This window comes from Wyeomyia smithii, chromosome 3 (assembly GCF_029784165.1).
Source record: "Wyeomyia smithii strain HCP4-BCI-WySm-NY-G18 chromosome 3, ASM2978416v1, whole genome shotgun sequence".
Classification (NCBI taxonomy): domain Eukaryota; kingdom Metazoa; phylum Arthropoda; class Insecta; order Diptera; family Culicidae; genus Wyeomyia; species Wyeomyia smithii.
In genome coordinates, this window is record NC_073696.1 from 171945422 (window position 1) to 171971393 (window position 25972).

Here is a 25972-nt window from a genome sequence, read left to right on the forward strand (position 1 = left end):
GACGAAGAAATTCTGTTTATGCTGATTGAATGAATCGACTTCATATTAGCTCTGCATATTCGAACTAACTGCTTTTGTGAATGCGTTCTAACAGGACAGTTTATTATTCAATGTCGGTTATGCTGATCGCAGCCTTTGCGCTGCCCCTGCAGAGGGGGGGTTTACTAAATAAAGTAACAATTAGACAACAACAGAATTTGATTGCATCCCGCACAGAATGTCTGCTTGTGTTGACGCCAGAAAATTATTAACCTTTAATTACTTGTTTATTTTCCTTGAAAAAGGCATTTTGTGGTTCAAAATTGGTTGCTGATCGCAACCTTTGAGCTGCCCTAACAGTGGGGAAATTAAAATACACGGACAACATGCACTGTGAAAGCTATTTCACATTCAGTAAATTAGACGGGTGCGACAGATTTAAATTGCTAGGATGCAACACAAAATGCTTGCTTGCTTCGACAAAAACTATTAACTTTCAATGACTTGTTTATTTACCTTGAAAAAAGCATTTTGATTTCCAAAATTGGATTTCCTGATGGCAATCTTCATGCTGCCCCAACACGGGGGGAATAATGTGTCGCCACACGCTGAGAAAAACGAAAAACCGCGCTGCTCCTGAGACGTGGTGACCAACCACAGGGCTACTGCTGCTGCTAAGGAAGGACGACTGCTGTTGTCGCTGTCTAGAACTATAATGAGCGGCTCCGGCTGAAACAGGCTCTTATATAGGCCAAATAGCATGTTTTCAATTGCAAGGTATATGATCCTGTCGACCGTGCTTGGGAAGCAAGCATATAACGACCAATCAGAGGTCGAATTTTGAAGTAGAATACTTCTCTCAGGAATTCCGGCTTCATAGGGATGCGAAATGAAAATCTGAAACCGAAAAAAGTGAAAAATATGTTTGACAAAGACGTTTTGACAAGGCTTGACTATTTTCAATAGTACAAAAGTGTGAATAATAAAATCACAATTATCTTATTTTGGGAAGAATCTTAGAAGATTGTCCAATCTATTGCTGCAAGAACGAAGGAAATCCATTGAATACTAACCGATTTATTAGCATTTGAAATTGGACATATTTTTCACTTGTTTCGGTTTCAGATTTTCATTTCGCATCCCTATGTAGCCGAACTTCCTGAGAGAAGTATTCTACTTCAAAACGTCGCAAACTGACATCTGCCGCGGAATCTGGGTTATTATGAGTGTCATATCAGTGAAGTGAGAACGGAAAAGCGACGATTCGCATGGAATTATTTCACGACCATTTTGAACGGTGAAATGATTCCACGAAGATGCCATAAGTCGTAAAGTTGATTGATTTGTGATCTAATGGTAAATATTGGATTTATTCTTCAGTTACGAAACGAATCAGAATTCGATCCGTGCCTTAAAGCGATCAAACTTTCATTTTTTTGGCCGATGATAAAAATGCAAACTAGTTCAGGAAATGTTCGATACCGAAAAAAAAAAACATTTTTTTTGATGCCGAATGTTTTAGAAATGCAGAACACGTCAAGATCTGGTGTTATTTGAAAAAACGGAAAAAACGACTTTCTGGTACTTAGAGATTTTTGAGCTGGGAAAGAATGAACATTTTGTATGAGATTTCCACTCTAAACAGAGCTGTAGAAGTAAAAATAAATAATAAGCAGCATATATCAAGATGGCTTGACAAAGTAATTTTTTTTAATTCTTTTATCACCAATATTTAGTGGTTAATTTGTGAGTTCGAAATCCAATTTGTTGTAATTTGTGGTTAAGTGGTTTCCGAGAAATTTTCAAAAAACTGAGTCAAGCCATCTTGAAACATGATTTTGCTTCAAATGAATCGGACAACGATGATATATACATCAATCGAAAGCTCATAATTTGTGGTTCAAGAAAATGTAATTTTTATCGTCATAATTACTAGTGTTTGTAAAGAAATTTGTGTTTTATTGTTCACGTAGTTCTACGTTTAGTTTATTTGTTGATGACGCTACTGGCCGCTAGTGGCGTTGGCTGTTTGCGGTGTTTGTCATTGCTATACTGAGCGTGCGTGTGGGGAATATGGTAAATATTGAGATTCGGGGAACTTAGCCAACACACTTGCTACTTGAAAGCAATCCAAATTCGACGGATTATTTTTCGAGCGCACAGAGAACTAACTCGAGTGGAAACCTGGCCAAAATTATTTTCGCTACTGTTTAGTTACATGTTGGAAAATATTTGAGTGAGAAGTGGAAGTGGCTGGTTCGAGTATTGTATCAAAGAGTAACTCTAAATATCACGCACATAACTTGATGTTTACATTTACACAACCTATGTGGCTTCATTAATGTTATTGAATAGATGAAGAAATACGCTCGTATAATTTGTGTTCGTAAAACGGGCAGCGAAACAAATCGAAGAATTTACAAGAAAAATTATGTAGCAAAATAACTTCATTTTGATTTTTCAATTTGTTGCTCACAGATTATATGATGCCTCGTGGATCTACGTAGGTTGGAAAAAGGCTTTTGGACGGAGTGTTATTTACCTGGATTATGGGTTTTGTGCATCAAGTTAGTTTTAAGTTAACTTGAACTAGTTGAAGTTCATTCACTTAACTAATCTCATTTAATCTTTGTTGAACTTAAACTCTGTTTTAAGCATGAGGCAGGTATTCGTCAAAATATGTCATGAACAACATTTTTCAAACGGGTCGCAAATGTCAATCCGGACGTTACCGGATGAGATATTTGCGAGGATGTGGTGTTATGAACTTCCATTCCCCCGATGATTAAATGATCGGATTCCGCGAGATTTGATAACTCTTTCAATATTGAAAACGCTCAAAAATACGTAAAAATCACTAATTGCGAAAACTTCTTAAGAGTAGCTATAATTTTTAATATCGGAATTTTTATCAATCGGTTTATTAGCATTGAACATAAAGAATTCATTTGGTGCATAATATTGATCAATTGTCATTTTTTTTTGACGCCTGGCCCAACTTGTTTCAATTCCCAAAAAATGCTTGAAAATTTGTCAATGTTTACAACGCTCTCAGCATATGATAATACCGTTTAACGGTAATCAAGTGATGGTATATTGTGAAGCATTTATTTAAGCTGCAGAAAAAAATATAGCGGCACCAAAAAGCGACAAAAACTTTTCTTATTTTGGCCAGATTTTTGTTCTAGGTACTTCTCTGTGCGACGGTGCCACTAGTAGCTTAACAGACCCGCGGACAGTAGACATCTTCTTTATTACTTTGCTCATAAGTTAGCACATATGCATGAAAAAATAACAGAAGAGCAACATTAAGTTGGATCTCGGCAGTTTATTTGAACATTTGTTTGAATGTTTTCGAAACATTTCTCAGAATCTAGGTGATGAAAAAGTGATAATTATTGTTTGCCATTCCTTATGGTTCTGAAAAATAATCCGTCGAATTTGGATTGCTTTCCTTTGAAAGTACATTTTCGTTACCGGTATCCTTTTTGACAACAAATTTACACATATCCATTCTGCGCCTGTAAAGCTACCTGTAATGCAAGTGTGTTGGTTAAGTTTCCCGAATTACGATATTTACCATATTCCCCACACGCACGCTCAGTATAGCAGTGACAAACACCGCAAACAGCCAACGCCACTAGCGGACAGTAGCGTCATCAACAAATAAACAAATCGTAGAACTACGTGAACAATAAAACACAAATTTCTGTACAAACACTAGTAATTATGACGTTAAAAATTACATTTTCGTGAACCACAAACTAAGAGCTTTCGATTGATGTATATATCATCGTTTTCCGATTCATTTAAAGAAAAATCATGTTTCAAGATGGCTTGACTCAGTTTTTTGAAAATTTCTCGGAAACCACTTAACCACAAATTACCACAAATTGGATTTCGAACTCACAAATTAACCACTAAATATTGGTGATAAAAGAATTAAAAAAAATTACTTTGTCAAGCCATCTTGATATATGCTAATAAGCATACGGAAGTGATCAGCCTACTCCATTTGTTCACCACCAGACAATGGTGCTTATTAGGGACGATCCATTAATGATGTCACGCAAAATTTGGAAAAAATTAACTCCCCCCCTCCCCCTTGTCACAAGCTGTCACAAATTCCTTGCCCCCCCCCCCTCTTAATTACGTCACGTTTTCAATCCTCCTCCCCCCCTCCCCCTTTTTTGGTCATAATTGATTGAAAATTGAGAATCTTGTTAGGAATGAATTTTTAGTTATTAAGAACGATTTTACTGAAATAAAAACTGAAACTAACATGCATGGTAAAACATAATTAACGAACATTATGCTTTTTAACGTGAAAAAATTTGTCTTTTATTTTATTTAAAGCAAATCTTAAGCAGAAAAAGGGATCGTAGAACTATAAATGAATGATGCAAATATCATAAATAGTTCTGAGTTGAACTCTGTGGTTAGGTATGTGACTTTTTTTTTTGTGAGTTTAAATGTGATGTCACACTTAAGTTAACCCCCTTTCCCCCATTTGTCACAAAATGTCACAATTGTAACCCCCCCCCCCCCCCCCCTAAACGCGTGATATCATTAATGGATGGTCCCTTACGGGAATCACTTCACGTTGAAGTCAGAGTGAAGTGAACAAAATCCTAGTACGGGACTCACGTAAGTGAGAAAAATCACATGAGGGTTGTGTGTAAAGCCACGACCGCAAGTTGAAGTAGAATACTTTTACACAGCTCTACTTACCACTGTACATTAACCTACGGCCGGGCGAATCGGTTTGCGCCGCTTTTCGCGTTTAGCCTGGCAGAGGCCTAATGCGCACGGCCAACACAATAGAAAGGTGTTTTCACATTGAAAATTAGACACGGCTTTAGTGGAGTAAGTGTTGGCAAATGCATCAACCGCTAATACCGCCGCTATCGTACGAAACTCAGCCTGGCAGAGGCCTGAGACGTGGTGACCAACCACAGGGTAAGTGATTTGTTTAATTTGAAGGCAGCCACAGGCGCAACCCGCTGCTATCCTTTGTTACTGCTGAGTGCTGATATCTGCTGTCAACGTTGTGGACGGTCCATCCAGTTCACCTTCCGACTAATGAATGTAGCAAGTTTTCCCAGAAACACTCTTTTATAGCCGAAGGGTGCTACGTAATAGGCCACGCCTTTCAGTTCAGGTTTACCATTTCCTTATGTTCTCTAGACGAATTATTTCACAATTCGCATTTGATTTTTGTATCCAGCGAATAAACACCGATGGTGCTCTCACACACGCAACGGTTTTAACCCGTATCTTATTGCGGTTTGTAACATCAAGCGATTTCGTTTGCTCGCTGTTGCGTGTTGCATCATGTTGCAACTTGGCAGCTGGGAGACGATGAAATTCTGTTTATGCTGATTGATTGAATCGACTTCATATTAGCTCTGCATATTCGAACTAACTGCTTTTGTGAATGCGTTCTAACAGGGCAGTTTATTATTCAATGTCGGTTATGCTGATCGCAGCCTTTGCGCTGCCCCTACAGTGGGGGGTTTACTGAATAAAGTGAAAATTAGACAACTACAACAGAATTTGATTGCATCCCGCACAGAATGTCTGCTTGTGTTAATGCCAGAAAATTATTAACCTTCAATTATTTTTTTTATTTGCCTTGAAAAAGGCATTTTGCGGTTCAAAATCGGTTGCTAATTACAACCTTTGAGCTGCCCTAACATTGGGGGAATTAAGATACACGGACAACATGCACTGTGGAAGCTATTTCACATTCAGTAAATTAGACGGGTGCGACAAATTTAAATTGCTAGGATGCAACACAGAATGCTTGCTTGCTTCGACAAAAATTATTAACTTTCAATGACTTGTTTATTTGCCTTGAAAAAAGGCATTTTGATGTTCAAAATTGGATTTCCTGATGGCAATCTTCATGCTGCCCCAACACGGGGGGAATAATGGCAGTCTGGCGACACACGCTGAGAAGAACCGCGCTGCTCCTGAGCCGTGATGACCAACCACAGGGCAAGTGATTTGTTTAATTTGAAGGCAACCACAGGCGCAACCCGCTGCTATGGTCAGTTACTGCTGAGTGCCGATATCTGCTGTTACTGCTGTCAACGTTGTGGACGGTCCATCCAATTCACCTTCCGACTAATGAATGTAGCTAGTTTTCCCAGAAACACTCTTTTATAGCCGAAGGGTGCGACGTAATAGGCCACGCCTTTCAATTCAGGTTTACCATTTCCTTATGTTCTTTAGACGAATTATCCCACAATTCGCATTTGATTTTTGTATCCAGCGAATAAACACCGATGGTGCTCTCACACACGCAACGGTTTTAACCCGTATCTTATTGCGGTTTGTAACATCAAGCGATTTCGTTTGCTCGCTGTTGCGTGTTACATCATGTTGCAACTTGGCAGCTGGGAGACGAAGAAATTCTGTTTATGCTGATTGATTGAATCGACTTCATATTAGCTCTGCATATTCGAACTAACTGCTTTTGTGAATGCGTTCTAACAGGACAGTTTATTATTCAATGTCGGTTATGCTGATCGCAGCCTTTGCGCTGCCCCTGCAGAGGGGGGGTTTACTAAATAAAGTAACAATTAGACAACAACAGAATTTGATTGCATCCCGCACAGAATGTCTGCTTGTGTTGACGCCAGAAAATTATTAACCTTCCGTGCCTTAAAGCGGTCAAATTTTCATTTTTTTGCCCGATGAAAAAAATGCAAACTAGTTCAGGAAATGTTCGATACCGAAAAAAAAACATTTTTTTTTATGCCGAATGTTTTAGAAATGCAGAACACGTCAAGATCTGGTGTTATCTGAAAAAACGACTTTCTGGTACTTGAGATTTTTGAGCTGGAAAACAACCTCATTTCACTTGTCCTATTCTCAATTTCACTTCACTGTCAATCTCACTCCGCGGAGGTGATTTTTGTCACCTCACTTGAGGTGGAATCGGGAATATGTCTAAAAAAGTGAAGTGAGCGTGAGAGTGAAATATATTTCACCGTGAAGTGACTCCCGTAATAAGCACCAATAAACAGCGCTATGCTGAAAAAAAAATCCGATATCCGATCCGAAACTTTCAAGTCTTTTCGATGGAACCAGGTCTCTACATTTTAGAAACAAAACAATGAAACTGATATACTCGCGCTGTCATTTCGATTCGAACAGTTTCATTTTCACTTGATAAGGCAATCCACGAGACAGTTGCGATCAGCTGATTTCAGTCTGTTTTCAACTTATGACAGCTTTATGTATGTTCGATCGGTCGCAACTTGAATGCAATCTGGAACCAGAAGCGTGAAAAACAAATGTTATCCGATCGCTGGCTCTAGTATCGCGAGTGCCAATCCTAAATGCAACAACAAAAATACACATCTGATATTATTGCCGACATTAAAAGATTTCGGTTATGGTCGTGTTTTGGTTTTGCAGCTTGAAAAACAGTAACAATAACAAACTTACAAGCAGTGAAACGTCAACCGTGGATTGCCTTATTTTTTTCGGCTACTGGCACCGAATCACTTTTTTCTCTCGTTTCCGTCTGCTGTTCATCGGATCGTTTTAAATGAAACTAATAGCTATTTCAATCGACGGAGAGAGTGACGGAGAAAGAGACTCTTTCCTTTCCTTCAGCGTCTCAATTGAAATTAGCACCGCATCGCGTCGTTTGATGGTAGTTTTCTAATTCGCGTTGACGGTGTTGCTGATATTTGTTTGGTTTTTGCATGCGAAAAAGAAGGAAGGAAATATATTTGCTTTTGTCATCACGCACATTTTGACAATTACATATGAGTGTTCACGCTTTCTGTCTCCGTCAGCGCTCATTGTCATTTTCAATTGAGAATCGTCATGTGAGAGTGATGGTGATAATCTCCGCTTTCAATTGAAGAGCGTTTGTATCAATTTCAAGCCCTTCAGTTGTCAGAATCACAGCAAGAGCTTTCGACTGGGTGTCATGTGACTCACGAAGTGCTCGAAAATGATACAAGGGCTTTTTAATCGAAAGCGACTGACTTTGTCAGGCTCTGAATGGAACAAAGAGCCGGGACAGTTACAAAACGTTGAGTTGAAACATTTTCCGAAATGGTAAATAAGTTTCCAAACTACCATGAGAGCCATGATAATTGTTGGGCAAAATTTCGATCTTCCGTGTGACAAATTTCAAAAATCACCCTACTGCGCTAAATTTCATCGTCAACTAAGTATTCCGTTGAACAGAATGAGGGAGATTTATCAAATCAATAAATAGTTGTTTTTATGTTCTACTTGGATGAACGAAGTTTACAAGTCAATCTTCCTAAATGTTGTGTTTGTTTAAGGGGCCATCCACATACCACGTGGACAGCTTTGGGGGGTTGGTCCACGGTCCACGGTCCATACATTTTTTTTAGAATTTATATGGGCAGTTGTCCACGGAGGGGGAGGGGAGGGGGTCAAAATCGTTAAAAATCTGTGCACGTGGTATGTGGATGGCCCCTTAAACAAACACAACATTTAGGAAGATTGACTTGTAAACTTCGTTCATCCAAGTAGAACATAAAAACCCTAATCCATTCCTCCCGTTTTTACTCTCAAAAATATTTGGTCAGCCCAACCATTAGGCATCGGTAGTTTCATGAAATTTGACTCATACTATTTTATAGGATTGTGAGAAAACGCTATTCACTCTAAATTCTCACTTCATCTCTGATACTATCAGTTTTCACATTTGTAAGCATATACGTACAGTAAGGTCGTTTTTACGCGTTTTTTACGCGGGTTGGTTTTCTCTATTACTCAAAAACGGTACAAGATATCGACCTCATTTCAATCACGTTTTCCGTTTTAGGCCACGAGTGATCATATAACAGTTTTCAAAAAGATTCACAATTTTTGGTGTAAATATTCAAAATTTAAAATATTGCATTTTCGTCTCTAGATTGGCCACTATCATATTCAAACGAGGTTTAAACGTTTAAGGACGTTTTTCTTTGTTATATTTGCAACTCAAAAAAGTCGTTTTTACGCGGGCCCATACAAATTTGGAACGCATCCCCCGCGTAAAAAACGACCTTAGTGTATTTCTACTTGACGCCTTCTTCCGTTTCGATTCCATTACGGAATGGAATTAGACTTTCCGGGTGTGTTCCATTTGGACTCAGACTGGTCGAATGCCGATCATGTGCATACATGCTGAGGGTCGGTTATATGCACAATAATATCCTGACAATCGTTACATCAAAGTAATAAATGCTGTGATCAAATGCAAACATTTTATCCTATTTCATTGGTAGAACGCTACGATTTACTCATACTACTGCCACCTGATCAAAACTGTGTATGTAGTGTACTGACCGTGGCGATCCCCAAACATTTTCCGCCCATTTCTATCCACTGCATGCGCGCTTTCGTGTCTACATGGAGGAACGTTTAACTTCACACATATGAATTCTCACTCGTGTTGAATCCGCATTTGTTTTTCACACCACACAACCAGTCAGTTAAATTTTCTTTTCCGAACGTTTCGGTTGCTATCGTATGCCACCTGTCCTTGTGTCGGTCAAATTTCCGTAGGGCGAATTGGGCGTAATTGAATATATGCACAACAGTGAATTAAAAAAACCAAATAGATTATTAAATTGAAAGGTTTTCGCGAGTAAATGAAAAAGTTATTTCGGTGGATGCCTTGTGACAAATAATATCTTGGAACACAGTATTTATATCGTTCAACCATAATTTGGAATTCTAGCCAGTAGGACTAGTGCATAGTGTAATTCATTCATCTGCAAGTAATGGTAGAAAGTGTGTAATTAGAGTTTTCAAGAGAATATTCGAAGTTTGTATGAAACAAAGCTATATGAAAGTAAAAATTTTGCCCTGCTGATTGCGTTGTTTTTTTTTATGTACGAAAAACGGATCAATTAATGATTCTCGCCTGAATAGTGTTGAATGTAAACAAGTCAATTGTTGAATCTAAATCGATTCAATTGAGTTTATTAGTTTTGAATATGCCGGCAACTGTCTTGGAGCTGTCATAGAGTGATAGCTGACAATATTTTGAGGAAAGTTAAAATATTCTAATATTTACCGGTATAATCCACGAAGGTGTTTGTATAAAGAACTTCTAGAAGAAATGTTCTCACTTCCTCTCTACAAGGATAACATTCTGGTCACGTCGTGGAGTGATGCATCTACTGGGCGAATAAAAAAAAGCGTGAGTTTTCCATAGTTTACTTATAGTTTGAATGTAAACTGGATATTCGAAACTTTCAATTAAACCCGATAATAAATTTTGAAGCTTTGGAATTATCATAGAGATTTAACATTGTAAAAATTATGCTCGTTGTCTGTTTCCAAACGATGGAAAAACGTGGTAAAGGCCCACAGTGAATAAAAATAGCTGACCAACACATAACCAACCTTCGGTGATTTCGATTTACTATGTCAGATTTTTGTGTTGTTTTCCCGATGATTTTCCCCACGTTAATTCAATTTACGCAGTTGCTGATGTTTTAATGTAAACTTGAAAGGAGTTGTTAATACACAAAGAATATCTCTATGTCAGTTGTTGCGTTTAACTTTCAAACTAGTAAAACTACATCTACAATACGTATTGAAAATTTGTATATTACCACATATTCTTCGACATTATTTTAAGGTATGTTTTGATATATAATTATTGAAGCATTATACAGTAATGCTGTTTACATTATTATGTTTAGATTTGTTTAACATAACATCATTGTATCATTTGTGGAAAATTATTGCCCGCATTCTCTGATTCTATGCATTATATGAGCCGTTGCGGAACAGAGTGGTTTGAAGACCATTGTTTTCAAAAATGAGTTTTTTACATAAACCGCATCTACTCAAGAAGCTGGTGTTAGGAGACTAGAAAAATTTCGAAAAATCGAACTTTAAAGCTAATTTATACCATGTTGAAATTTCCTCTGAAACAGAATGGCCATTCTGTTTCGGAACAGAGTGGTCTATGTACATAAATCGAGGTAATACCATCATGTAACATGTGACATGTAACATATAACATGTGATATGTAACTTGTCACTTGCCCTGTAACATATTTAACGTGATTTGAAACATGTTACACGTAATGTAACACGAAAAATGTAACATGTCAAATATCATGTAATATGTAACATTTTGTGTTACATGTAATGTTACACGTCACATGATACATGTGACATGCCATGTACATCATATAACATTGACACTAGCCGTTTTATACGATCTAACGTCATTTTTATTCATGTTTATGTACATAGACCACTCTGTTCCGAAACGATACGAGGATTCCAGTGAAATATATATGAAGTCAGAGTGGTCTATGTACATTGGTATGGTAAAATCACTTATTTAGCCAAAAAAAATGGTAATTCCATGTATTCAAATGTCAAACCACTTCACAACCTTTATATTAGAATATTTTGTTTGAAAGAATCCGTTAAACTGAATTTTTTTTCAGAGACTTTTCGAAAATTGCTTCTCTGACAAATTTGCTCGATGGCATATAGACCACTCTGTTCCGCAACAGCTCATATCACAATGTACGCGTTTATACCAATACAGCATAGTAAATATGGAAAGATGCTATTGTATTTATGAATTAATGTTTCCGTTTGCTTTTAATTTCGGTACTAGTGAGCGCAACTCAAAATAGAGGAAAAAATGCAACTACTTACGATTCTTTTCGTAAAGCAGCGATTCTCAACCTTTTTTTGCCTGCGTACCCCTTGGCGATATTTTCCAAATCAATTGTACCCCCTGGCATGGAATGTTTTCGCAGAGTGGAAGAGAGTAGTGATAGGTCATGTTGTGGTAGTTCAGGTTTCAAATTTAACTATGGTTTATTTAATTGCTACAGTCATATTTCAAGAGCAAGTTTGAACAACAAATGAAGTATTATAAAAAATTGTTTTGTTCGCTATTACTGATTTTTTTCGCGTACCCCCTGAAGACTTTCACGTACCTCTAGGAGTGCGCGTACTCCACCGCTGTTGTAGAGAGTAATTTTTGAAAAGATAATTCACATAATTTGGATCTGCCCAACATAGAATTTACAAAGTAATTTTTCGTGTTTTTAGATTTGAAAGAAGCTTTTGCGGAGTGTCCACACAACGACACCCCTCTTAATATTTGTTTCTTAATTGTCTTCATTTTTTCTCCGGTTTGTTCTATAACCCCCAATGCTTTAATCTTGTAACATAGTAACAGCTAGAATATCGTTTCAGAAACTCTAATAAATGAAAAAAAGTTGAAGATGTTGTTTACAAGACACGACCGCAAGGTTAACGTAGAATTACTACAGCCCGTCTTATGTCAATAAATTTTTTGCAATAGGCTTGGAAATACACTCGATTGGGGTTAATAAATTTAATGGTGTGAAGCGGTATATTTTTCCGTATGTTTTTCGTATATTATTTTTGCTTTAAAAATGAACGAAATCCGTTGGAAACTGACTGAGTTTAAAACATTTGAAAATAGGCAATTTTCGTGACGCTCTCGATGTTTTCGGTTTTACAATTTGTACCTATATATATCTCAATAAATAACACTTCTTAATTTTTACTAATACGCCGTCGGTGGCTTTAATGTATAGTAAAATAAAAAATTAAACCACGTGATTTGCCGTCATGTCTTCCGTCAAGTCTTCCATCTTTTTGTATAGTTTCTCGCAATCTTTTGATAAACCTCCGTAATGACCACATAGATTAGAAACGATCTCTACAGGTCAGGTACAAATGCTGTTACAAGTTCAATATAAGGCTGCGGTGAGGAATATTCACTACCCCTCGAGAAACTAACCTGTACCCATCGTGCGTAATTTGATATTATCATTATAACTGAGTCAACCGGGTTTTTGACGAAAAGAAAAATCATCAGTTAAAGTCTTACCGTCAGTGCCTTTTTATTTTTCCTGATATCTAGAGAGTATTTTTATTGAACTGATGCCAAAATATCTGCTATTTTGGTTATACAAGGGAATCAGATTGACATTGTGCTTGTCTACAGCTTGTCTATTAATCGTATCTATTTCTGGGCATTTCTGTTTCTAGTTTCACCATCATTGAAGTAGTGTTGCACCTGAGAAGCATTATTTAGAAGAAAAATGTTGTTCATATATGTTTTGATTGTCTCCAAACATATCAGAAAGTGTTTGAAGTTTGTCGTATAAAGAAGGGTTGTTTTTCAAGAATAATACAAATGGCATCCATTTGACCAAAGAGATGAAAATTAGCATTGTGTTTGTTAGAAAACGTGCCACAACAAGAGTACCGCGAGCCGGGGTGAGATTGTACCATACAAACCCATCAGTCAACCCATGGCGATCACAACACCAATCTTTATTGAATACTAGTTGAACGTTCCCGGCGATGCTCGGGATCAAAGGTTTTAAATTCAAGAATCATTTTTTATAATTCATTGCTGCTTTAGCACAACTTACTTCAAAAATATTTCACATTTTATACGTCCATCATCACTTTAAATACTTCAATATTTTGGGAACGCACAGAACGGAAATATCCATATTGGATTGTATTTTATGATTTTGGACTGTTTAACTGGAAGTCGCCATTTTGGATTTCCAAACGACGCACAGAGGAGTAACTCGACTGAAAACCTGACCAAAATTATTTTCGCTACTACTAAGCAATATTTTGAGAAATATTTAAGTGAGATGTGGAAGTGGCTGGTTCGAGTATTTTATCAAAGAGTAACTCTAAATATAACACACACAACTTAATGTTTACATTTACATAGCCTATGTGTCTTCATTAATGTTAGTGAGCAGATGAGCAAATGAAGTAATACGCTCGTATAATTTGTGTTCTCAAAATGGGCAGCGAAACAAATCGAAGGATTTACCAGAAAAATGATGTGGCAAAATATCTTCATTTTGAATTTACAATTTAAAGCTCACAGATATGATGCCTCGTGGAATTTACGTAGGTTGCAAAAAACCTTTTGTGCGAAGTGTTATTTACCCGGATTATTGATTCTGCGCATCAAGTTAATGTGCAGTTAACTTAAATTAGTTGAAATTCATTTACTTAACTAAACTCATATAATCTTTGTTCAGCTGAAACTTTGTCAGTTTTTTTTTCTATTTCCCATGTACGCGTGAACACTTAACGTCGAAATTTCTCAAAAACAACATTTTTCAAACGGGTCGCAAATGTCAATCCGGACGTTACCGGATGAGATATTTGCGAGGATGTATTCGTGATATTATGAACTTTTATTCCCCCGATGATTATATGATCGGATTCCGCGAGATTCGATAGCTTTTTTAATATTAAAAACGCTCGAAAATACGCAAAAATCACTAATTTCGAAAACTTCTTGAGAGTAGCTATAATGATCAATTGTCATTTTTTTGACGCCTGGCACAACTTGTTACTATAAATGGCTCAATTCTCAAAAAAATGCTTGAAAATTTGTCAATGTTTACAGCGCTCCCAACATATGATCATACCGTTTAACGTTAAACTAGTGATGGCATTTTGTGAAGCAATTATTTAAGCTGCAGAAAAAAATATAGCGGCACCAAAAAGCGTCAAAAACCTTTTTTTCTTATTTTGGCCAGCTTTTTGTTCTACGTACTCCTCTGTGCGACGTATGAAATTCCACTTTCGGAATTATTGAAATGGTTGGCCAAATACCACTTTGGGTTATTTTTCTGAAGCCGGAAGTCGCCGTTTTGGAAAACGTTGTGTGGGGTCATCCCAGTTTCGAATATACCTATATTGGGTGATATTCGGGCTATTTGACAATCGTTTACAGTAAAACCTCTTTTTATGTAACTATTGAAAGAATGAAATTAAAGTAAGAAGAATTGAGCATGACCATTCATGCTTAATTCTCCTCTATAATGAAATCTAAAGAGATGCTTGTGAGTTTTGTCAAAACGAAAATGTTTGTTGGTGTCCAAGGAACACGTCTGAAAAGAAGCGAAGGTTTTCTGATAACTAACAATTGTGCTTTAATTTACAAAACTATGTAGAATAAAAAAGACTTCCAATGCTTAAGTCGCCTCTCAATCTATGTTCAAACCAATGAAATGGGACCTTTCCTCCAGCTAAATGTTCCAAGATCTAGTTTGGGTAAAGGTAAAAAAGTAAATCGAATCTCGTAATGTGTTACTATTCACAAAACCACGAGAACATCAGAAATGTAAATTGTTCATGCTTGACTCGCACTGATTCAAAACATGAGTTTTTCTGTAAGAAAATATTTGCAAATATTGAAGAAACAACGAACATTTTATTGAAAGAAAAATCTGAGTCATCGCTTTAAATTTTGATTTAGATGCGATTTGAGTTTATGCTTGAAAAAACAAAGTTTTGCATGTATTATATGTTTTTCAAAAAAAAATCAAAGAGAGTATTTTAAGGTGTTTCTTTGTATGCAGAAAATCATCTCCAAACATGCTTCCAACATACGAAGTTTTTTGAGTAATATGTCAACTTTTAGCAATAAGATACGTGTTATTATTCCTCAAATGTCTTTCCTGAACATAAACTAACATTTTATTGGAAAATAATCTCATATCATAGCTTTTAATTTTGATTTACTGACAAATTGAGCCTAAATATTCATGATTTTGCACGTTTTACTTAGTTTTGTGAATAATATCTTAATTTTCAGTAATCAGATACCTATCATTTCTTCTCAAGGGTCATTCCTGATCATGAAAGAACGTTCCATTGAAAAAAATCACATATCATCGCCTTGAATTCTGAATTTAGCCTAAAAATCTTGGTTTTGCATTTTTCACGTAGTTAAATTTAAATTATGTAAATTCAAACAGTCAGGTGCCCATTATTTTCCCTCAAATATCTTTCTTAAACATCAACGAACATTTCATCTTAAAAAAATCATAGATCATAGATTCGAATATTGATTTAGAGGCAAATTCAGTATGAAAAGTCATGATTTCGCATGTTTCACGTAGTTTTGTGGATATTATCTCGAGTTTTAGTAATCAGATACCTGTTATTTTTCCTCGAATGCCTTTCTTGAACATCAACGAACTTTTTGATGAAAAAAGAATCACATGTCATTTCTTTGAATTTTGATTTGGAGACTATTTGAGTATAAAAAGTCATGCATGTTTTACGTAGTTTTGTGAATAATATATCAAGTTTTAGTACTCAGATAATAATTTTTTTTCTCGAATGTCTTGCCTGAACATTACAAATATTTTGATGAATAAAGAATCACATGTCATCCCTTTGAATTTTGGTTTAGACGCAAATTCAGCTTAAAAAGTCATAATTTTGCATGTTTCACGTAGTTTTGTGAATAATATCTCAAATTTTAGCAATCAGCTATTAATTATTCTTCCTCAAATATCCTTCCTGAACATGAACAAACATTTTAATGAAAAAATAATCTCATGTCATCGATTTGAGTTTTGATTTAGAGGTAAATTCAGCCTAAAAAGTCATAGGTGCTTATTACGGGAGTCACTTCACGGTGGAATATATTTCACTTTCACGCTCACTTCACTTTTTGAGACCTATTCCCGATTCCACCTCAAGTGAGGTGACAAAAATCACCTCCGTGGAGTGAGATTGGCAGTGAAGTGAAAATGAGAATAGGACAAGTGAAATGAGCGAGTTTCCCAGCTCAAAAATTTCAAGTCCCGGAAAGTCGATTGAGCTGAAATTTTGTATGAGGACATTTTTCGACAAGAGGAAACTTTTGAGCCCTACCACTAAACGAAATTCGAAAGTATTTCCCTTACGTTCCACCGGCCGCAGTTCAAAAATTTGTAAGTCCTAGAAAGTCGATTTTTTTCAAGAAAAAAAAAAAAGATTAGCCTTGTTATTGGCAAGTAAATCCCATATATATTACCACTAGATTACAAATCAATCGATTTTTAAACTTCCCTATCTTCGTGAAATCATTTCACCGTTCAAAATGGTCGTGAAATAATTCCACGCGAAACGTCGCTTTTTCCGTTTTCACTTCACTGATATGACACTCATAATAACCCAGATTCCACGGCAGATGTCACTTCGCGACGTTTTTCTCACTTACGTGAGTCCCGTAATAGGATTTTGTTCACTTCACTCTGATTTCACCGTGAAGTGACTCCCGTAATAAGCACCATAGTTTTGCATGTTTTACGTAGTTTTGTGAAAAATATCTCGAGTTTCAGTTATCAGATACCTATTATTTTTTCTCAAATGACTTTCCTGAACATCAGCGACCATTTCCATGTAAAAAACTTACATGTCACCGCTTTTTTTATTTAGAACGATTCAAAGATCATTACTGTATACCTCAGAGACGAAGGGAATAATATCAATAAGATCAAGCGTTACGGAATTCCATTTTTATTTAGTTGAAATTTCCTCGACTACTTAATTAAGAAAGACTAGTTTTCGGAGCCGGAAGCGATGCCTGAAGGTTATGGGTTGGATGGCACAATCTCACCCCCACTGGTACAATGTCACCCCAGCTGACGGTACTGAAAATTTAAAATGCAAATGTTTTTGCTAAAATATCCAAAACATGTACTGCACCTATCTACAAATGCAGTCTATACAGCAATAAATAAAACGGAGGATGTTATCTGTTTCATTTAAAACAATACGCGCCGAATTCGTCGCCATTTAAACTGTAGAGGAACAACGGGCAACACGAACAGGACGAGCAAGATGGATCATTGCTTATTTCTGTATAAACCATTGAAATTAACACAAATTTATGCCATTCGAGATATTATGAAGATTGAAACAATAGGTTATTAGTAGGGACAGTGGTAAATCGCGATTTCGCGGAAGCCGCGAATTCCGCGAAATCCAGCATCGGCCGCGAAGTTATCAAAAATCCGCGAAATGCCGCGAAAACCAACAACACGAAGAAATCTAAAGATCAATAGGCACCTCGTTGGCAACGGGAGGCCTTCTCCTACGCAAACAATAAGATGGAATAGTACTACTGCTTTCTTACAACGAGATTTTGTCAGTCTGAGTTGAATTGTTTTCGGACGGTTATACCTACTTAGTTCAAGTAGCAAGCATTTTTGCATTTTGATAATTTTGGTAAGTATTCGAAACGAGGACGGTATTTTTTTAACTTTTCCGGCTGGCAAATAAATATTTATCGATTCCTAGAAACTCGGTAGATGCGGAATGCAGCGTGAGTCAGAATAACTGGAATAATACGTGATTATGATTGAACACAATTTGACACAGTAGTCCGTACTGCAAAGAAATCATGAATCGTACTGTTAAATTACCGTATATTAAATTTAATAAAACAGTTTTTTTCATTGTTTTTACCAAAAAAAATGCACTTTATTTGGCGTTTTCTAAAGAACGGGTTGCCGCGAAATTACCGCGAATTTTGAATATTTTCTATTTTGCCACCGAATTTTCAATTTTTTTGCCGCGAATTACCACTGTCTCTAGTTATTAGTTAGAGAAATAATCAAAACAACACCCTCAACAGCAAAGCAGCGCCCGGACGAATTCAAGCTTCTGCTGCGGTGAAACTTCAGAAAAATATAGTTTTCAATGACATTGAAATCATTAAGCATATTTGAAACATGTGGGTGAAGATAGTTTAGTGAAAATGTTATTTTTATGGAAATCATAGTGATCCAAGAAATAGTTGACCTCTTGGGCAAGACACAACAATGGGCAGTCTGAGAAAACGTCGATAGCACCATCTATTATACTTTTTTCAGTATTCTTAGCATGCGAAATGAAACCTATAGTCATTAACTCGCATTTGAAATAAAAATCAACATTAGAAACGATGTTAAAACCTTTAAATATACAAAATGTAAATGATGTGAATGTTTCTATCTGCGCGGCGGACGCACAGTGGCAGGTCTCTATACAAAAGTCGGAAAAAACCTAAAAGTCTTTTCTATATGATTGGAAATTACATATTATTACAATTTTGGAGTGGTGAACTCATTTCTGATGTCAGAAAATGTCGAAAATAGCAATTTATGCACCTAAAGTGCCGTTAGACCTTTCTCATGATTAGGTTCTTGTTTTTGCTTCAATATTGCTTAAAATTTTGATAGGAGAACTGCTCTTATATTCATCTCAACACCTACATTTAACTCATTGCTCTTATTTGTTCAATTAACTGTTAAATTTAACTTTGTTTTAAGTAAAAGTAGTTTTATTTTACCTCTTAATTAAGTCGAGTAGTCGGAACTTAAGAGCGATGAGAAGAGCGAAATGAAAGCGACGGGAAGAATATAGGTGCTCAGATGAATATTAGGGTGGTTCCCACACTTGTTCTTCATCGAAAAACTTTAGAATCGCATTTTTTTGTTTGTTTCTTAGGGTACTCCTTTCTGAATAAAGGTGGTGCAAGAATCATCATAATTCAATTTATTTTATTATGAAAATTTTCTAGCTAGACAATTTAGATGCCTTTTAAGGAAAATTATGAGATAGTATCGTAGTTAATTTCAACGTCATTGGAAATATAAAAGACGATATGTTTTTTTCTCATCAATTCAACTTATTCTCTCTTTATACATCAGTACTGAAAGCGGTTTACAAGTTTATATAAAAACGCTTGAAACTTCTGGAAAAAACTTCATATATACTTCCAGGTCAATCATGTTGTTTAAATATACGAAATTGAATATTTTACAACTGACTACAACTGACTGAATATACGTCTCCATAGAATTATTTTCAAAATATCTCCCTATGAGCAACGATGTGCAAAACGGGACCCAAAAATCTGAAAAGTACAATAAATTTCCCATTGAATGTTGGTTATCCGATCGTTCCGAACTGTTTCACAAGACTGTACGGTAGGAATGAAATTAGAAATACATGATTTTTTAGCTTCCCTGCAATATGTTTTACCTCGATTGAGAAATTGGTTATATTTTTGGAAAGTCTTGAAAATCATCCAAAAAGTACACAAATTTCCCTTCAAAATGAAACTTGTTGAATCAAAATCGGATCAAAACTGAAGAAGTTTCAGGTGTTTGAAGTTGAGCTAAAAATTGTGATTTCAAACATGAAAATCATCGAAATTGCCTGATATAGCAACATTCAAAGTGCGATTAAAAATTGATATCTCAACCGATTGTCATGAAACTTTGGAAAAAGGTCATTTACACTTTGAGAATCTTCAGAAAAATGCAAAACATCAAAAATATTGACATGAAAAATCGAGGTTTTTTCCGGCTTCCGACCACTGTGGGACGGTAAGGTTTAAACACATGCTTTTTTGTGCAGTGCGTCGTCCCGTATAAAAGAGCAATTTGCTAGAGTCTTTCATAGGCCCGTCTTACCAGCACAACCTGTCCGTTTCATATGCACGTTGTGAAATGGTGGTCTTCGAGACTGTTTTTATTTTAGCGAAAACTAATATGCAAATGTTTCGCATTATTTTATGAGAAGCATTAGTCAATGTCGAATATTATGAATATCGTTGGTTGAAATGTTGTGTTTTGAGCAGAATAATGAATAATTTCTCTATTGTGACAATCTTGCCCGTTGTTCCCCTATGGCGACGACTCCTGCGACGAATTCGGCATGTTTTGTTTTAAAAGAAACAGGCAATATTTGACTTAGAGAAACTTCTTCCGACAGAAAATCTAGCTCCTAGGTTCCAACATGTTTGATCTACATTCAAATATACTTTGAAAATCATTCACATTTCTCTGGTCTTCAAGCTAAATCCAATGTATCGCGTGTGGATGAAATATAGGACTGGGTTCATGATTTTTGTATGTCAAGTAATGCTCATCATTCTTTCTCAGTTTTCTAAGCGAACTAAACGATTCAAATGACAATAGGAACATACATAAATTAAAACGGAGGAAGAGCATAAGTTATCATTATCAGAAAACTAGTTGAAGTACCTTTTTATTTTGAATTTGAATTAATAATATCTAGAGGATCTTACAAAGTTAAACTTAAGTAATAAAAATCTCAAAAACCGTGAAAACATACTTTTCCCCAAAAAAATATTCATTTTGATAGGCGAGACAAGAACTCTGTTTGTTGCGAACGGTTAGTTCTTGAGTTAAAATTTTTGTAATTCGATAGTGGTGATGAATTAGCTTGTGACTAAAAGCCACCTTAACAAAAAAAATTACTCAACAATGAAATTTGAACTCTTATCACAGACTAACAGATATCGTTCAAGTGATACTGGTACTTTATGTTAGCAACACTCCATCTGCTGCCGTTATTGCGCTGCTTCTTGTATTACTACAGCGCTAGCGTACGTGCATGTGTCAAATTGGGATCATAAAATATGTATGAGATTGCATGACAGCGCCCCCGTCGGTGTTGTCGCGCGATGATTATTATTGGAAATTTGAAACTATCGCTTTTGTGGCGAAGGAGTTAAGCTACAATGTCGCGTCTGTTAGTCTAAGAATACAGAGTCCGCTTTCTGCAGTGGATGGTCATGGACTCGAATCTTAGTAAAATCTGGCCATTTGATGTCAAGAAAATGACTGCATGGCTTTATTCTCAGGTTTCTCCATCACTTACCCCTTCTTTACACTGAGTTTTATAATACCTTGGTGTGATTTCCTCTTTACAAAATAAGTCCCTTTTATAAACAAAAAAGGGTAAAATCGTATTACACACAAGCACGGATAAAATAAAAACAAGCATGCCACTTCTCAATAGCCGTATTGCTAACAATAGATGTACGGGATACAGCAGATACTCGAGTATCACAATCGATCAACGATTCTAGTCGCAGTGAGGATTTCCATAAAGAGAAAAAAATATATTCCACGAAAAAAATTCTCTTATCTTTTTCAAATTTAAGGCAGTTTACTTTAAAGTTTGCTTTGAGTTAATTCAAAACATTTTCAACTTGTTCGATCAAATTTGAATGAGTTTAGACGAAAGTGCAAATTTTGTGTACAAATCATGTAATACATTATTATAAATTATTATAATTATTATAATATATAGTATTATAAATGATCTGTTTTAACGTTTAAATAAAAAAACACGTTGTTTTTTTTCTGAATTTTATATATTACTATTGCTACAAAATACCAGTCAATCAAGTAAGTAACTATTATTGTTGTTAGAGAAAAACAATGCACAGATGGTCGACTTATTGTTAGAGAAGTGTATTAGCAAGAATGAGTGTATGAAGTAGAGTATGGAACATATTTTAAGCAGCTTATGCAGCCTCCTGTGTATTGAGACGAAATACTCGAAATGAGTAAAATGAAGTATAACCATTAATATATCAACTTGTAGCATCTCCTAGCTGGTCTCAAGGTACGATGCTGGCCTAACAAGCCAGTCGTCGTAGGTTCGAGTCTCTGCTCGGGAGAGACTGCTAGTGTCAGTAGGATCGTAGCGCTAGCCCCGCAATTGTCTTGTACACCCAACAGTTGGCTGCGAAGTCTGTGTATAATAAACAGAAGGTAGAGTTCCGATACGGAATGTAGCAACAAGGCTTTGCTTTGCTTTGCTATATCAACTTGTACTTTATCTTTTCCCTGTTAGTACTTTTTTGCAGATATTTAGCACTTTTTTGCAGATATTTAAATATTCGTAAGGCAGCTGGAATCTGAGTTTCCGTTTCCGTGATTGGAATTGTCGATATTGATCCAAATTCAAAGGTTCGATACCCGTTCTATTCGACTGATTAAGAACAGCGCCGCTGATTAAGCCGTTCCTGACTCTAATTCGAATTCTCCCTTTAGCTAGTGTAAATTTTTTTGGGCCATGCTAAGTGCATATTTAAAATAGACAATATTTATCAGGACGAAGATGATAACAAAGAAAAATAAACTTGGAATTGCATTGTAATTTGTGATATCTATCCTTGCATAAATATTTCTGATAATAAAAAAACCATTGTCTTGATGTTGAAAGTAACATTTGGGATCTGTTAGGCAGCTGAAATGGATAAATAAAAAAAAACGAAGAGTATTAACGAAGTGCTACTAAAAATCTGAAAACGAAAAAGCATTACGAACCCTTGAAGATAAGTATAACATTTACCATCATTATTAAATGAAAGTGTAAGTGTAATTTTTATACCTATAAATAACAAAATAAAAATATCATACCATATATGTAAATACTCACTCTTAATGTCTGTATTCAATAAGATAGCATACAAGAAAATTTGTTCTAAATATTAACCAATCTCAGTTTTTCAAAAAATAAACACATAATAATACCTTTTTCTTAAAAACAATATAATGATTCAACATTTGAAAATTTTGAATAAAATGTATTTTGGCTTTTATCTTTTCGAAATTGAGTCAGAAATTTAATTCTCGTATGAAAATCAAAAGGAGTGACATATTCTTTGAAAAATTCTTGGCGGTTTTATTGGTGTTCATATTTCTAAGAATATTCAGTTGCAACTTTCTCGATTGCTAAAGAGTATGATACCACTTGAAGCAGAAAACTCGTTTATTGGCACTTCCCAGGCCCACTAAAATCACTATAAATCTTTATTAAGCATTTTTACTTACTCCAACTCGTGTCTTTTTAGTATACTCTCAACTATCTACCCAAACACTTTGTTCGTTGTTTAAGGCTGGTTTGACCGATAAATTGCTTGCTAAAGACAAAAAAAAATCGTAAATATCGATAAAAAATATTTTGCTGTGTGCAGTAAACACTTGTTTTTTATTTTTTTGGTTTTTATTTTTTTGGCTGGACCGATTTTCATAAAATCAATGTTATATGGAAGGTCTAGTTGCCCCATAAGACCCTATTGATTTTTTTTTGCAAACGGATTTTTACTTTGCCTATTATGTTTAAAAATGTGAAATTTAGCTATGAAAAAAAAAACATTCCGAAGACTTCCCTCACTTTTCTCAGTGATGGCTGAACCGATTTTCACAAAATTAGTGTCAAAAGAAAAGTCTAGCTGCCTCATAACACCATATTGAATTGTACTGTAATCGGACTGTAACTTTATCTGTAATGTATCAACATGTGAAAATCACGAAACTTCATTATTTCAGAAACTACACATCTAATTTCCACAATGTTGATATCAAATGAACGGGCTAGTTGAGGGTTAACTGATGAATTTTATAATTAATAAAACACTCCCAGATGGTCTCGAGGTACAATGCTGGCCCAACAAGTCAGTCGTCGTAGGTTCGAGTCTCGGCTCGGAAGAGACTGTTAGTGTCAGTAGGATCTTAGCGCTAGCCCCGCAATTGTCCTGTACACTAAACAGTCGGCTGTGAAGTATGTGTATAAATGAACAGACGGTCGAGTTCCGAATCGGAGGTTCAAAAGTTGTGAAAAGAAACGTGTTCCAATGACTTTTTAAATTCACTCGTTTTTTTTTTCAAAATTAGTTCAAAATGAACCTATTTCAGCGATCTTATTGTCAAATGAAAGGTTTGGCTGCCATAGGGCAACCTATAGAGGTTGCCGTTTCATTTGAATATAACACAGTGCAACAAAAATCGACTTTTTCTGCTTTGGTTTCTATATATAATTTTTTGTGTATTTTGATGTGAAACCTAAATTCCCAGAGTTTGACCAGATTTCAACTTAAGGGGCGACAATGGCGCCATTTTGAATTTTTGAGAAATCAGAAATTTTCGATGTTTTTTCGACGCCATTTTTTTTAAGCCACATATTAGCGCTAGCGTACGTGCATGTGTCAAATTGGGATCATAAAATATGTATGAGATTGCATGACAGCGCCCCCGTCGGTGTTGTCGCGCGATGATTATTATTGGAAATTTGAAATTATCGCTTTTGTGGCGAAGGAGTTAAGCTACAATGTCGCGTCTGTTAGTCTAAGATTACAGAGTCCGCTTTCTGCAGTGGATGGTCATGGACTCGAATCTTAGTAAAATCTGGCCATTTGATGTCAAGAAAATGACTGCATGGCTTTATTCTCAGGTTTCTCCATCACTTACCCCTTCTTTACACTGAGTTTTATAATACCTTGGTGTGATTTCCTCTTTACAAAATAAGTCCCTTTTATAAACAAAAAAGGGTAAAATCGTATTACACACAAGCACGGATAAAATAAAAACAAGCATGCCACTTCTCAATAGCGGTATTGCTAACAATAGATGTACGGGATACAGCAGATACTCGAGTATCACAATCGATCAACGATTCTAGTCGCAGTGAGGATTTCCATAAAGAGAAAAAAATATATTCCACGAAAAAAATTCTCTTATCTTTTTCAAATTTAAGGCAGTTTACTTTAAAGTTTGCTTTGAGTTAATTCAAAACATTTTCAACTTGTTCGATCAACTTTGAATGAGTTTAGACGAAAGTGCAAATTTTGTGTACAAATCATGTAATACATTATTATAAATTATTATAATTATTATAATATATAGTATTATGAATAATCTGTTTTAACGTTTAAATAAAAAAAACACGTTGTTTTTTTTTCTGAATTTTATATATTACTATTGCTACAAAATACCAGTCAATCAAGTAAGTAACTATTATTGTTGTTAGAGAAAAACAATGCACAGATGGTCGACTTATTGTTAGAGAAGTGTATTAGCAAGAATGAGTGTATGAAGTAGAGTATGGAACATATTTTAAGCAGCTTATGCAGCCTCCTGTGTATTGAGACGAAATACTCGAAATGAGTAAAATGAAGTATAACCATTAATATATCAACTTGCAGCATCTTCTAGCTGGTCTCAAGGTACGATGCTGGCCTAACAAGCCAGTCGTCGTAGGTTCGAGTCTCTGCTCGGGAGAGACTGTTAGTGTCAGTAGGATCGTAGCGCTAGCCCCGCAATTGTCCTGTACACTCAACAGTTGGCTGCGAAGTCTGTGTATAATAAACAGAAGGTCGAGTTCTGATACGGAATGTAGCACCAAGGCTTTGCTTTGCTTTGCTATATCAACTTGTACTTTATCTTTTCCCTGTTAGCACTTTTTTGCAGATTATAAAAGAGATTTGGCAAACTTTAACGATCATCAATTGAAGTTCCCAATCGAGGAACACTATTCCAATCACCCCGAATCTATTTGTGCAGTTTGCATCTGTTTTGTCGGG

The 25972-nt window shown here is 35.8% G+C and overlaps 1 protein-coding gene across 3 annotated transcripts in view; it reads left to right on the plus strand.

Moving 5' to 3' along the window:
* The window catches only part of LOC129732982 (TBC1 domain family member 4), a 71205-nt gene that overhangs the window by 25621 nt on the left and 19612 nt on the right, over positions 1–25972 (plus strand). The window contains exon 1 of one of the 3 annotated variants that reach the window (XM_055694490.1): positions 9495–10168. The exons of the other annotated variants lie outside the window; for them this stretch is intronic. Within the exon in view, the coding sequence (XP_055550465.1) occupies positions 10088–10168 (81 nt within the window). The 5' untranslated portion in view covers positions 9495–10087. Of the gene's footprint in view, positions 1–9494; positions 10169–25972 lie in introns of those variants that run through there. 3 annotated transcript variants of the gene reach the window in all.